The sequence below is a fragment of the Mauremys reevesii genome, linkage group 10 (assembly GCF_016161935.1).
Source record: "Mauremys reevesii isolate NIE-2019 linkage group 10, ASM1616193v1, whole genome shotgun sequence".
Lineage (NCBI taxonomy): Eukaryota > Metazoa > Chordata > Testudines > Geoemydidae > Mauremys > Mauremys reevesii.
In genome coordinates this window covers 33,818,007-33,832,680 of record NC_052632.1, presented here as the reverse complement: position 1 = coordinate 33,832,680, position 14,674 = coordinate 33,818,007, and the positions used below count along the sequence as shown (strand labels likewise).

Genomic DNA, 14,674 nt, shown 5'->3' with positions numbered 1-14,674 from the left:
AGATTGGTATGCCGCCCTCGACTTAAAGGACGCCTATTTCCACATTGCCATAATTCCCCGACACCGTCGGTACCTCAGGTTCGTCGTGGCCGGTACCCATCTGCAGTTCATGGTGCTCCCGTTCGGCCTGTCGGCTGCTCCCAGGGTCTTCACGAAGTGCATGGCAGTCGTGGCCGCCTTCCTGCGCAGGCGGGGCATCCAGGTATTTCCCCACCTGGACGACTGGCTCATAAAAGGTCGCTCCAAGGAGCTGGTAGAGACACAGGTGTCATTCATCAGGCAGACCTTTCTCGATCTCGGCCTCTTCTTGAACGAAGCCAAGACGACCCTGTCTCCGACACAATGAATAGAGTTCATAGGAGCTGTTCTGGATTCCACTCACGCCAAAGCGTATCTGCCGGAATCCAGGTTCCGTGCGATTTCCGAGCTTATCCTGGGTCTGCGCCGCGCCCCGGAAACCACGGCACAAGTGTGCCTCCGGCTGTTGGGCCACATGGCGGCATGCACCTATGTGGTGGCCCACTCCAGACTCCGGCTCCGCCCGCTACAGTCCTGGTTAGCGACAGTTTACCACCCAGCCAGGGACCCCCTGGACTTGGTGGTGTCCATTCCCAGTTTGATGCTAAGCTCGCTGCGGTGGTGGCTCGACCCATGGGAAGTATGCATGGGTGTCTCCTTCGCTGCCCTGCAGCCCTCTCTCTCCCTGGTGACGGATGCCTCGGATCTAGGTTGGGGAGTGCACCTGGGTCACCTCAGGACGCAGGGCTTGTGGTCGCTGGAGGACCTCCAGTTGCATATCAATGTCAGGGAGCTGAGGGCGGTCCGCCTGGCTTGTTCGACTTTCCGGTCCCACCTGGCCGGCAGATGTGTTTCAGTCCTCTTGGAAAACATGGCGACAGTTTTCTATATCAACAAACGGGGGTGCACGCTCCTCTCCCCTGTGCAGGGAAGCCCTTGCGCTGTGGGATTTCTGCGTTCTCAATGCCACCCACCTGACGGCGTTCTACCTCCCGGGGGAGCAAAATGGTCTGGCAGACACCCTCAGCTGCTCGTTCCGGGGTCACGAGTGGTCCCTTCGGTGGGATGTGCTGCGCTCAATTTTCCAGCTCTGGGGCTTTCCCTGGTTAGACCTGTTTGCTTTGAGGGAGAACAGGAAGTGCCGATGGTTCTGCTCCCTCCTGGGCCGCAGCCAGGGGTCTTCCTACAGTCCTGGGCGGTTGGTCTGCTCTACGCCTTCCCTCCATTCCCCCTGATACACAGGGTACTCTTGAAAATTCGCAGGGACCACGCAAGGGTAATCCTGATAGCCCCAGCATGGCCGCATCAGCATTGGTACACGTCTCTCCTGCACATGTCTGTTCAGGCGCCCCTGACATTGCCCCTGCTACCGGACCTGATCATGCAGGACCGGGGCTTCCTCCGCCATCTGAACCTCGAATCCCTTCACCTCACAGCCTGGATGCTCCATGGCTGAACCCGGTGGAGTTGCAGTGCTCCCAGCAGGTTAGGCAGGTGCTGCTGGGTAGCAGGAAGCCATCCACTAGGGCCACCTACCTGGCAAAATGGAAGCGCTTCTCCATATGGTCGGGTCAGCAAGGTCACGACCCGCTGGGGGTCCCAATCCCCATTGTCCTGGACTATTTGCTTCACCTAAGACATCTGGGCCTCTCCCTTTCCTCCATTCGCATTCACTTGGCGGCTATATCCGCCTTCCATCCCGGGGAAGGGGGTGCCTCAGTGTTTGCGAACCCGCTGGTTGGGCGTTTCCTTAAGAGTATGGACAGGCTCTTCCCGCATGTTCGTCTGCCGACCCCTGCCTGGGACCTGAATCTGGTCCTCTCCGTACTCTCAGGGCCTCCCTTTTAGCCTCTGGCGTCGTGCTCCCTGCTATACCTGTCATAAAAGACTGCCTTCCTGTGGCAATCACCTCAGCCAGAAGGGTGTTGGAGCTTCGGGCGTTAACATCTGGGCCCCCGTACACTGTCTTCTACAAGGATAAAGTCCAACTTAGACCTCATCCGGCCTTTCTACCTAAGGTCGTATCCCAGTTCCACATGGGTCAAGATATATTTCTCCCAGTGTTTTATCCGAAACCACTCCTCCAGCGAGGAGCGGAGGCTACATTCCCTGGATATCTGCCGGGCCTTGGCTTTTTACATAGAGTGTACCAAGCCCTTCAGATGCTCGGCTCAGCTCTTCGTTGCAGTGGCAGAGAGGATGAAGGGTCTCCCGGTCTCCTCGCAGCGAATCTCTTCATGGATTGCGACCTGCATCCAGGAGTGCTACCATATAGCTAAGACCCCTGTCCCTCCGGTCACGGCCCACTCCACTAGGGCGCAGGTCTCCTCTGCGGCGTTCCTGGCTTAGGTCCCAACTCAGGAGATTTGTAGAGCGGCCATGTGGTCCTCCATCCACACATTCTCAGCTCACTATGCCATCACGCATCAGGCGAGGGATGATGCAGCCTTCAGTCATGCAGTTCTCCAGTCAGCAGTGATCTCCGACCCCTCCTCCTAAGGTTAGGCTTGTGAGTCACCTACTTTGAATGGACATGAACAACCACTCGAAGAAGAAAAAACGGTTACCCACCTTTTAGTAACTGTTGTTCTTCGAGATGTGTTGTTCATGTCCATTCCAACACCCACCCTCCTACCCCTCTGTCGGAGAGCCGGCAAGAAGGAACTGAGGGGGTGGAGGGTCGGCGGGCCCCTTTATAGGGCGCCGTGGTGGCGCCACTCCAGGGGGGCGCCCGGGCCGACCCTACGGATGCTGCTGGGGAAAATCTTCCGGCTGGCGTGCACGTGGCGCACGCACACCTACTTTGAATGGACTTGAACAACACATCTCGAAGAATAACAGTTACTAAAAGGTGGGTAACCGTTTTTTTCTTCTTTACCAAATAGGATAAAACTAAATTTCTAAATATTCAAATCATCCACAAAATGGAAGTACCTTTCTTCACCCAACTATATATGTAACCTCCTCCCCTCTTTCTTTAAGTCCCTCCATGGACTCCCCCTCTTCCACTGCATCGAATATAACCTGTTATCTCTACTTTCAAAGCCTTCCACACTCTAGTCCCATCATACATATCTGACCTTATCATAGCATCTCCCACCTTGTGCAGCTGATGATACCCATGCTTCTCAGACAAGTCCTTCATGCTTTCTCACATGTTGCTCTTTAAGAGTGGGAGACAAACTCCCAGTCAATAAACAATTAATAAAGCCACTTCCTTATCCTCAAAGCCCCTCCTTAAAACTCACCTCTGCTGTGTACATATAGAAAACTGCAAACTGATAATGGCTAAGGAGGAAGTGAGCTGTGATCACTACTACTGACAGGCAAAGAATTGGACACATTCTATAATATTTCTTAACCTGTCTCTCACATCACATCTTGGTCCGCTTCTTTGTCTCAGCCACGTGTTATAGCTTGTCTTTTAAATGATAAACTCCAAGATAGGAACTTTCACTTATATGTTTGTACAGTGGGGCCCATCCTGGTTGAAGTATTTAAATGCTAACTCATTGTGAATGATAATCTTGGAAATCATTATTACTATTTATCATATGGTTGTTCATTGTACTATAAAGTATGATTATCAACATAAATGATATTAGTTACTGAGATAGGCAGTGAACAGTAGGACTGAACACTGGCTCTGTACTACATGACAAGGGTATCTGAAATTCACTCATAAATTGTTGGTGGGCTTTTTTGTTTTGTTTTGTTTTTGTTCATTTGACTTTTCAAACAAAATTATAATGTCATGTGGGGTGGAAAGCACTTCCAGTGCTCCTGCAGTGGTGGAGGGAGGAGCTAAGCCTGTATAGTGCATACTGCTTTCCGGGCTCATGGATGTGGGTGTGTGAATACAGAGAAATGGGTTTTTGCTTCTCCTCTAAAAAACTAGCCCGTGTTTCCTTCACTGCTCTCCTAGTGGATCTGTCCAGAGAGTGAGAATGGAGTAGGGTTAAGAGATTCTTAGTAACACAATTCAGTTTAGAATTTGAAATATTAATAAAATCAGAAATACACAAAGCTATTAAAAATTCTCTGTAATGTATTGCATTGTGCAGTCAGTCACTTCTAAAGCAGGGGTTCTCACAACAGATTTTTTGGTGGCCTCAAAGTGGAGCCACCAACTCTTGCTGGTGGCAGATCTGACAATTTTTCCTAAAATTCTTAATTAACTTTAGGAAGAACAAATATACATACATATACATGTCCAAATCATTATAATTTATTTATGTAGGGTATTTTTTTGCAGACTCAATAATAATAATATACAGTTGTCTTTAGTCTTCACTGGACCTGAACAGAATAGAAACACAAATAAGGTGCTTTGCACATTCTTGTCTTTTGTTGTTGTTTCTTTAGCTTTTTTGGTTGCTTTTTTTAACTTGCTAGCTGGTAAGTCTGCTGCTGTGAAAAGTGATATTTGTATGTTTTTTAATATCACTTTTCATAGCCTCTCAGCTAGCTACTAAGTCTGCTGTGAAGAGAGATATTAACAAACATACAAATATCAATTTTCAGGAGCAGACTTACTCAGCCCCATCAAGCTTGGGGACAAATTAAGCCCTGGGGGGAGCAGGGGAGGTGGGTAGGGAGGCAGCAGGGTCATGGGAGAATAAATGAGGGGCCAGAAGAGGCAGCAGGGGCTAGGAGCGATGGGGTGGAGTGGTGAGCCGAGGGCTGGGACCTGTGGTTGGGATCTGGAGTCCAGGGCCGCCCAGAGGATTGAGGGGGCCTAGGGCAAAGCTGGGGAGCTGTGGTACTTGTACTTACCCGGCGGCGGTCTGGGTCTTCGGCGGCATTTCAGTGGCAGGGGGCCCTTCAGTCGCTCCACGTCTTCAGCAGCACTGGAGGGCCCCCCACTGCCGAAATGCCGTTGAAGACCCGGACCGCCACCAGGCCAGGGTTTGCGGGGCCCCTGTGGGGCCCGGGGACTGGGGCAAATTGCCCCACTTCCCCCCCCCCGGGAGGCCCTGCTGGAGTCTGAAGCCACGACCAGATCGTGGGGTCCCATGGCTGAAAGAGGCAACGGGGCCAGAAGCGATGCTGGGAGGGGTGAGCCCAGGGCCAGAATGGTGGCACCTGCCACCATGTGGCTGGGGCTTCGGCGCTGGAGCATACCACCACAAAGCTGAAACCTGAAGCTCGAGCTCCACTGTCCCCAGGAAGGTGAAGAATTCACACCAGCTCCCTGCTCCTTCGGCGTTTGTGGCTCCAGAGGGGGGCAGGGCCCAGTCCCTGCTGGTGGCCTTGGAGGAGGAGTCACTGCTAAAGAAGCAGGTGCTAGGGGCGGCCAATACCAAGGGGCGGCCCTTCCGCTGCTATTGGGGTGGTACATCCGGGTCTTCAGCAGCAATTCTGTGGTGGGTTCCTCAGTCCCTCTCGGAGCGAAGGACCCGCTGCTGAATTGCCGCCGAAGAGTGGAGCGGCACCATCACACTGCTGCAGGGTTTTTTAAATTTTATTTTATTTTTGCTGCTTGGGGCAGCAGAAAACCTGGAGCCGGCCCTGCCTCTGCTTTGCCCCCGCAAATCACCGCCCAAGAATCTGCTACTGTGAAAAACTGCTGGTGGCTGCATTTGAGAAAGGCTCCACTCATTGACCATTCAGAGTTTTGCTCATGGAGACCCTGCAGGCTGCTGAGGTTTAGCTACTACATAAGCTCTTTCTCAGTGATGAGAAAGAGATGGGAATCCTGCACTGCTGCCTGGAATATCTGGCATTAGGAGAAAAGTAATACTTACTGGCATTATTCTAATGTTTCTAAAACCATTTTAGTGATGTTCATGAATCACTGGACACCAAAGCTTTTTGCTCCCAATTTGGATTGTCTGGTTTTTGTTTTTTTTTTTAAAGTATAAATATGAGCATTGTTGCTGACATCAGTTTTTACAAAGTATTGCACTATACCAACTATGCCAGCCAGCAGATCAGGCTAGGCAGATAGGAGAGCAGATCCTGCAACTTCTCCAAGTGTGATGTAATGGGCTTGATTCTCCAGTGCCTTGCAGCTTGTGCCATCATTTACACCTGTGCAATGTGGGCATAAAAAACTCCCAAATTCAAAGCCTCCACTCATTTACAATGCTATCACTGGAGTAATGAAGGGAGAATTCTGGTTCTATAGCATTGTACATCCACCTGGCACAAGCATCATGGACTACACAAGTGTGAGGCAATGGAGGATCAGTCTCATTGTGCCTGAGTCAGTCACAGTGCCTCCTGGAGCAAAGTCTTAAAGGCTCAAATGAACCCTAAATACTTGAAGTAGCCAGTTGGTTTTTGTTCTGGTGGCCATTGTGTTTTACATGTGTGCAAAGGCGAGTATACGTTGTTTGCAACCCTGCAACAAACTTCTGTGAAGGGGTGAATTTCATCCTTGTGATAAAGATTCTGTTGCTTTGACAAAGTTTTTTTTATTGTTTGTATCAGGTGCTAGATTAATAGAACTTGGAACTAAGAGTCTCTTCCCCTTGTTTCTAATCCCTTTAGCAGTGAAATCCTCCACATACTGTATCGCCAACATGCTCACAATTTATACTCATACAATTCATGTCCGTGCCTGCCAACAACAGGTCAATTAGTGCCCAGTGTGATGATGTATTTGGTGATATTAACTTTATTCAGTAGATTTGGACTGAGATTTCATAATCTACACCATGTGAAATGAGAATATCAGCCATCAGATAGGAAATGCTTTCGGTCACTAATATGCTCATATTAGAACCAGTGACCAAGAAGTGAAAAGGCTTTCCATTCCCAGGAGCCATATAATCTCTCCATTTTGTAGTATGTAGTATTTACTAGCTGATTTTTAAAGGTACCCTATAGATAACTTTTTTATAACTGTGTCTTCTGTCTTAGAACACTGACAGATAAACAGAACATCTCAAAAGAATCACTGACTTATTCTGAGAAGATCCAAGATAAAGGCAAAGAACCCCCAGGTAAGCAAATAAAGGATATTTGTTTGAAAACTTGGGTCATTACAGCTTGTTTCAGTTGTTCCAGTGATAGTAGGGACTGGGGAAGTTTTGATATTCTGCATGATTTATTAAATAGGGAAAGAAACTTGAATTGAGAGAGAAATTTGCATTAGTAGCATATTACGGGTAGTGGTAGCTGCTCCATATTTAAGGTCTGATTGAGGGATCCTTTTGTAGTAATCTCCTACTAGTGTGTTCATTTGGCCTTTGTATATCCTTGCAAATTGTATTGAATAAAGTTCAAGGCTGGGTGTGACATGCATGGCTGATGGGGTAGTGGGGAGTGATGAAGAATGAAAATAAAATTTGAACTGAGGTAAATCTGGGTGACTCAAAACTGCTTGGAGGTTTGTGTAAACCTATGTGACCAGACCAATTTCACCAGGCTCTAGAGTGGCCTTCATCTGGTTTTGAGAGAATTACTACATAAAAGTGAAAAAACTAATCTAATTGTAGGCAGAATCTCACAGGGGTCCCCTGTTAGCTTTACCACGGCAGCCCCTGTTCACAAGTTTTGAAATAATAGGAACCCTTATAGAATTGTGTGTGTTAGGCAATGACATTAGGCTGTAAGATGAAGAAATGACAATCCTCCACAGGAATCTTATATGCAGACTTTTAGCTACAGAAAAGCCATTCTAAGCTCACACAAAAGGCTTTTTATTTAACAAAGGCATGTACAGCTGGCAGATTCATTCTGTAAAGCCAATTACAAACAAGAATAGTCAAATGTGGTCCCTAACTGTCCAATGTTCAGAGTTCAGAAGTATTTGATGGGACCTTTTGGGACACATTATATGTATAGATAGTTACTAAGGCTCTGATTTAGCCATGTACTTGGCATGCTCCTGACTTTAAGCATAAGTTGTCCAAATACCTTGCTGAATCAGGGCCTTATGTAAGTTTTTGTTAGCTTTGTTCTGGCATTTGCGTCAATGAACCTGTAGCAGGGTCCAGAGTGCATGTTAACTTTCTGTTTGACAGATAACAAACTTCATGCTTTGAGATCATACACAAGTACAAGTGCTGAGTCACAAGGCAAGGTTGGGGACTGAATGCTCAAGAATGTTCTCAGAAGTTCTATATGAAAAAACTATAATGACAGTCACACGGTAAGAGAAGAAAGCCTTTAAGAAGGGAGAGCACCCCACTCAGTTGTTACAATCTAGGACTAGGTTGTATACCTAGAGAGTAGGAGGGAATCCTGTTTGTTTTCTAGTAGAACCCTTTGGTGAGTTTTTCTCTTGTTGTAATCAGTGGACACTGAAAGTTCAGAACTATAACCTAGAGGGATAAAGCTGCTGATTAAAAGACGGATTCATTTTTTATTGCTGAGCCAGCAGATCCATTCCATCTTGTCTACCCAATCCCACAGGCTATGGGGCCAGGCCCAGATTTTGATATCCACTGAACCAATGTAAATCCAAGTAACTCCACTGAAGTCAGTGAGAGTTGCTTACTGGCTTAAAATGTATGTAAGTGGAATGAGAATGGGGTCCATTTCTAACATAATTGGCCTGATTATCCTCTCATCAGGGGCGGCTCTAGAAAATAGGCTGCCCCAGGCAGCGCGGTGTGCTGCGCCGCCCTTCCTCGGTTCCGCGGCGGGTCCCCTCTTCCCGCGGCTCCGGTTGAGCTCCCGTGGCAGGTCCACCGGAGCCCCGGGAAGAGCGGACCTCCCGCGGGCACGGCTGCGGACGGTTCGCGGGTCCGGCGGCTCCGCTTGAGCTGCCGCAGTCATGCCTGCGGGAGGTCCAGCCGAGCCGCGGGACGAGCGCCCCCTCCGCAGTCATGCCTGCGGCAGGTCCGGTCGTCCGCGGCTCCGGTGGACCTCCCGCAGGCATGACTGCGGCAGGTCCACCGGCCCAGCCTGCCGCCCCCTAGATTTGGCCGCCCCAGGCAACAGCTTGGTTTGCTGGTGCCTAGAGCTGCCCCTGCCTCTCATGAATGCCAGTTTTACATTGGTGCAACATAATTGACATTAGTGGAGTTACGACTGATTTACCTCAGAGTGGGACCAAGATCCAGTTAAAATTTGTCTTAATTGTAAGAAGCCATCCAACTTGACTAATATAATATTATAAGATTTGTTTTTAACTTTATTTGCATCCCTTCCCAATTTCTCTTTTTTCGTAGGGCTACAGAGATTCTCAAACTGGGGGTCGTGACCCCTCAGGGGATTGCAAGGTGGTTACAGTGGGGTCGCAAGCTGTCAGCTCTGTGAGGCTGATAGCCCCAAGCCCCTATTAAATTAAATTACCCTCTCCCCATTTTTAATTTATAAGGGGGGAGGTGTCACACACAGAGGCTTACTGAGTAAAAGGAGTCACCAATACAAAAAGTTTGAAAACCACTGGGCTACTTAATGGCAGAGTCCAAATGAGGCATTCTGTAAGGGATTTCTTTATTTCAATGCTTACAGACAACCTTTGCCTTAGCAGTAGTTCACTGCAGTCAGTGAACAATGCATTCTATTATAATTTGCTAATGCTGCATTTTCCCCCACAGAAATAGATATAAGGGGGTTTCACATGCTGAAATATTTTAGTACTTTTAGCCTAATTGAAAATGATGTCTGCTGTTTGTTAAATATATTTTCTTTTGGAGGCTAGAAAAACCTCTGTTTAATTTTCCAGGCTACAGGCTTATAAAGAGAGGATTGTTAAGATAGCAGTAGGGGCTAAAAAGAGTGATACAGAGACAAGCAGCAACTTGAGGGAAGGATAAGGGCTGGTAAGTACAGAACAGAGTATTCTTTCATGAGGGCCACAGTTAGTAAAAAGGTCTTAAGAGAAATTTCAACCAGAGGAGTAACACTTTGCCAGCTTGTTAAGCCTCATGCTTTGTTGTAATGGGTTTTATGGTTTTGTTGATCAAACCATATTAGAGGAGAATGGATGGTCTCTTGGTTAAGTCTCAGTTCTGGGAGTAACAATAATTCAGTTCTAATGCCAGCTCCGTAACAGATTTTCTGTTTGAAGCTGAGCCAGTCCCACTGGGCCAGATACTGCTCCTATTCAAGTCAGTGCCAAAACGTGTGTTGACTTGAACAGCCTGATCCTGTTCTTACTGCTCTCTCAGGCCTCAGTTTCCCTTACCATAAAATGGGGATAATTCTTACTCCACAGGTGTGTCAGGAGTCCAACTTAATTAAAGCTTGTAACATACTCTGAGATCCTTGGATTAAAGCTGCTGTAAATATAGGCTTGACAGAATTAGATTTTTGTTCTTTTATTCAGTAGAACCTTGGGAATGGAGGTTGTTCATAATTCTGAACAAAACGTTATGGTTGTTCTTTCAAAAGTTTACAACTGAACATTGACTAAATACAGCTCTGAAACTTTCCTATGCAGAAGAAAAATGCTGCTTTCCCTTTATTTTTTTAGTAGTTTATGTTTAAGACAGTACTGTCCTGTATTTGCTTTTTTTGTCTTTGCTGGCTGATTGTGTACTACCACTTCCAAATAAGGTGTGTGGTTGACCAGTCAGTTCCTAACTCTGATGTTCTACTGTAATTTCAATAGAAATATCAACGTTTATTTTTAAGTATTTTTTCTATTTTTAAATTTTCATAGTTGCAGGAACTAAGGCGGGGAAAGAGTCAGACAATTATTTAATGACAGATGTTGCGATTCAAAAAGTTAAAGCTTTATAACCATTACAATATAAATTGTCAACATCACATGTCAAAACAGACAAAGTAAATAGCCTTAAATCAGACTCTGATATGTTCTCAAGCATAATTTCTTACTTTGCCTGTCTGTAAATTTCAGTGATCATTGATGGAAATATTTTGTCATTGATTTGTGCGTGTACAGTGAAATGATGTTTGTTAACATTACGGATAAAAATTGAATCTTTCCACACCTATATAAATGTACAAAGTACTATTATATATGCAGTGCTTTTAATCTTACAGGCATTTCACTAACTGACAAGCATGTGCATGGGGATCTAGTATTTGTGTTCAGAAAATACATAATTTAGAGGGCTGTTCAAATTTGTTTTATTTAAACTGTTTTTCACTGGAGAACTGGGTTTTCAGCTAAACAGCATTTTTCATAAAAAAGCATCTGCTTTACATGGGAAATTATTATTGTTTTTGTTGAAAAACCAACTGCCTGAAAATGGAAATATTTGTAAATGGATCTGCCACTGTGGTGCCTTGAGAGCTGCAGTTCATTTGCTTTATGTCTCCCATTCGCCTCTAGGATCAGGCTTCCATGAAGCACTACCTCCCCACCAGAGGGAGAGACCAGGGTACAGCCCAGGAAATTTAATCCAACCAGGAAGCTCAGCCCACAGAGGAGAATGGGGCAGGGGAGAGGGCATGAGGCATCCAAACTGCAGTTCCTATAAGGCACTGCAGTAGCATATCTGAATCAAAATATTTTGGTTTTCAATATTTTTTGGGGGAAAATCCTTCCTATAGGGAAAAAAAAATTCTGACCAGCTCTAGTATGCAGTGAATGATTCAGCCAGCTGTCCCTAGAATCCAAACAAGTAATCTTCATCAGTGTCATGCTGCAATAGGGAAAAAGTGACACAGAAAAGTGCCAAAGGGGGCAGGAGCAATCAGAGCTGCAAGAAGAGAGCACAAAAACCTTTCCATCTGCTGCACCAAGGAATTTTAGGCTGCACTTAGTTGTGTTAACCCCTTTTGAGATGAAAAGGTCATTTGCTTTGCTGATGGGCTCAATGTATCTACATATACAATTTGCTATGTCATGGTGCATTTAAAAAAAAAACAATATGAAAGGGTCGTTTTTTAGTTCTACATTGGTTTCAGTTAGTGCTCTGAGTTCATCACCTGTCTATACCTCTAATTCAATTTGACCTTCAGACTATGCATAATAGTTTTTCAACTATGCATGGTACTTATTTTGCTTTTCTGAAAATGAATAATCATCACATTCAGCCTTTAGCCAGTATTTCCTTCCCAGGCTCTTTCTATGTCACCACGTGCCTCTGCTATGTGAGAGCAGAAAAGTTGTTTTCATTTGCTGCTGCTCTTACAAAGCCATCTAGGAAATGGAATAAAATCAGCTCCTTTAGAATCCTTCGGTTTATTTCCAGCATGCAGAACTATTTTCAGTTTTTCTTTTTCTACAGGCAGTCACATTACAGATACTGAAAGGGTATTCAAGTTCATACAGCTATCCTGTATACACGTGTAAGGGACTGAGATGTAGGCAATCAGTCTAGTGGTCACAAATGGCTCAGGCCTACCCACCAGAGACAGGCATCACCAGGCCAGAGTTGGAGGAATTGCAAGGTCAGGTCCCGTAAACAAAAGTCAGGGTCAGAGGCCTGGGTCAGAGACTGGCATAGGCAACACGTGGGGTCACATGCCACCCCAGATTTCTGCAAGGATGGGAGTTGGGCTTAGCAATGCTAAAGGGACATGCCTGGAAAAGGCACCAGCCGCGAGCGCTCCTGCTGAGTCCTACTAGTTGTCGCCCAGAGCAGGGAAGCAAGACCGGACTGACAGCACAGCTCTCTGCCAGAGAGGGCACAGGGAAGCCTGTAGCTACAGTAACCTGCTTGAGTATGTGTTTGGACTAGCCTGCTGTGGGTGCACAGAAGGGAGCTCAGGGAGTCACTTGGGGCAATGGGAGAGGGTTGGCAGCAGGGCCTGGGGAAGCTAGGGGTGGGAGGGAAGCCCAGGAAGGTAGAAGAGGCCAGGGGCAATGGGAGAGGCAGCGGGGGCTGGAGCAATGGGGAGGTGGGTGGGGAGCCCAGGGAGGGAATAGGGGGCCAGGGATGATTGGGGGATGGGTAAGGGATCAGGGGAGGCAGCAAGGGCAAGGGACTATGGGGGGGGGATGGATGGGGGACTGGAGGAGGCAGTGGGGGCCAGGGTGTCAAAATACAATTTTGCCCAGGGTGCCATTTTCCCTAAGGCAGGGCTGGTCTTAAGGGTGGGCAACCACCAAAGATGACGTGGTCAGGGGGGTGCCAGGGTCAAGAGGGTGTTGCTGGACGGTACCTTGGCAGCAGGGTGACCGGACATCCTGATATTTGGGTGGTTGTCCCAATATTTCGCTCCGCCAGCAGCACTGGTTTTTTTGTTTGGTTGGTTTTTTTGCTCCGCCAGCGGACACCCGTCCCATGTGTCCCAGTATTTTCTTCATCTCATCAGGTCACCCTACTTGGCAGTCACTAGGAAGCTGACTGTGGCTCTGGTGGCAAGGGGAGGGAGGTTCTGCCATTGTGTCCCCCATCCCCAATCAGCAGTTACCAGTCACCTATGGCTGGAGATCAAAGGTAGTATCTGGTTAGAGTCAAAAGACAGGAATCAGGGTTGAAGTCAGGCTGGAGTCAGCAATCAGGAGACAAGGCAAAGTCTGGTGTTGCAGCAGGCCAAGGTCTGTGTGATTATCCAGACAACTTCCTGGGGCAACTCCTGGGGTTAAGTAGAGGCACTTGGCCAATCACAAGGCAGCAGGATACAGTCACTCTGGGTCTCATAGGTGGTATTTCCTGCAGCACCTATTCTCCACAATGCTCCCTGACCATGGCCTCTTGGTGGCACTGTGGAAATATTAGCTACCCCAGGCTCTGCAGACCTGGTTTCCAGTCCCTGGGTCCTTAGAATATGTCATAGCACTGCAGTGACTCAGCCTAATCTCAGTAAGCCTGATTCTGTTCTCAATTATTCTGGTGTGAATCAGAAGTAGCCCCACCAAAGCCAGTGTAAAACTTGTACAAGTAAAAGTAAAATGAGTCCCGGTAATGTTCTGAAGTACATTTTAGTTGGTGTGGATAATAAAGAGAGTAATGCGACATTTAACACTTGTTTTTGGAGAACTGTTGAGCTACATACCATGTCTGCAGTGAGTAGAAATCTGGATTATTCTTTTGAGACATGGATCTAGAAGTGTTGCTAACATGTTCTCTTCCATTAAAGATGTGCTATCTCTGTGAATACAATAGATTAGAAAAAACATATTCTGGCTCTGTATTGCTTAATTTTGTTTCCAACAAGGAGTCAATCTGCTCCAGAAATCCAGCTCTTCTTCACCTGCTTGAAAACCAGAACACAGTATAGTTGTTCTTTCTCCTATATGCTAGTGATATGTAGCAGCAGGAGACCCATAATTGCATAATCAACAACTTCCTAAGTGGCCAACTCCGACAGATAGGAGAAATGAATTGAACTGACAATAAAGTTTATGACTGGTGGAGAAGAAACACTGAGTCTTGCATCTTGTCAACATAGACATGAGGTTGTATCTTTCAATGTTCTCCCTGATGGTTCAAGTATATAGTACAAGAGCATCTATTGATTTAGAATGTCCAGCTTGAGCAGATGGTTCATCAAGCTAACCGCTTCCTGAAGTTTCCTGGGTCAGGATTGTTCTGCCCTTTCAGGATGTCAAGATGCTCTTAGGATTTATGTGTCATCCAATCCATTCAAAGAGCATGGGTATCATGTTGGAAATCACTAAGAGTTTACGCATTCTGCAAATCATGCTTAATCTTTAGCAAGTATCAGCAATGATTGACACCATTTTATGATTTAGTGACTCCAGGAATAGGGTGGCATTAACGTAACCGTCACTTATTTGTACCATGGTGTCTAGAAAGTGGACCTCCCATGTAGATTGGTCCAGGCTGAGGTTGATGGTGGGGTGGAAGCTGTTGAAATTGTGGTGGAATTCTTC

The 14,674-nt window shown here is 46.6% G+C and overlaps 1 protein-coding gene across 17 annotated transcripts in view; it reads left to right on the top strand.

The window, feature by feature from the left end:
• Window positions 1–14,674, top strand: part of ACSBG1 (acyl-CoA synthetase bubblegum family member 1) — a 107,730-nt gene that overhangs the window by 46,440 nt on the left and 46,616 nt on the right. For 7 of the 17 annotated variants that reach the window (XM_039491108.1, XM_039491112.1, XM_039491114.1 and 4 more), the window contains one exon: window positions 6,886–6,968. The exons of 4 other annotated variants lie outside the window; for them this stretch is intronic. Coding sequence is in view for 2 of the 13 variants with exons in the window: in XM_039491101.1 (XP_039347035.1) it covers window positions 6,886–6,968 (83 nt within the window). In the remaining 11 variants the exon portion in view is untranslated. Of the gene's footprint in view, window positions 1–6,885; window positions 6,969–7,991; window positions 8,120–9,643; window positions 9,741–14,674 lie in introns of all 17 variants that reach the window. 6 more of the 17 variants (XM_039491109.1, XM_039491106.1, XM_039491110.1 and 3 more) reach the window with 3 other exon arrangements.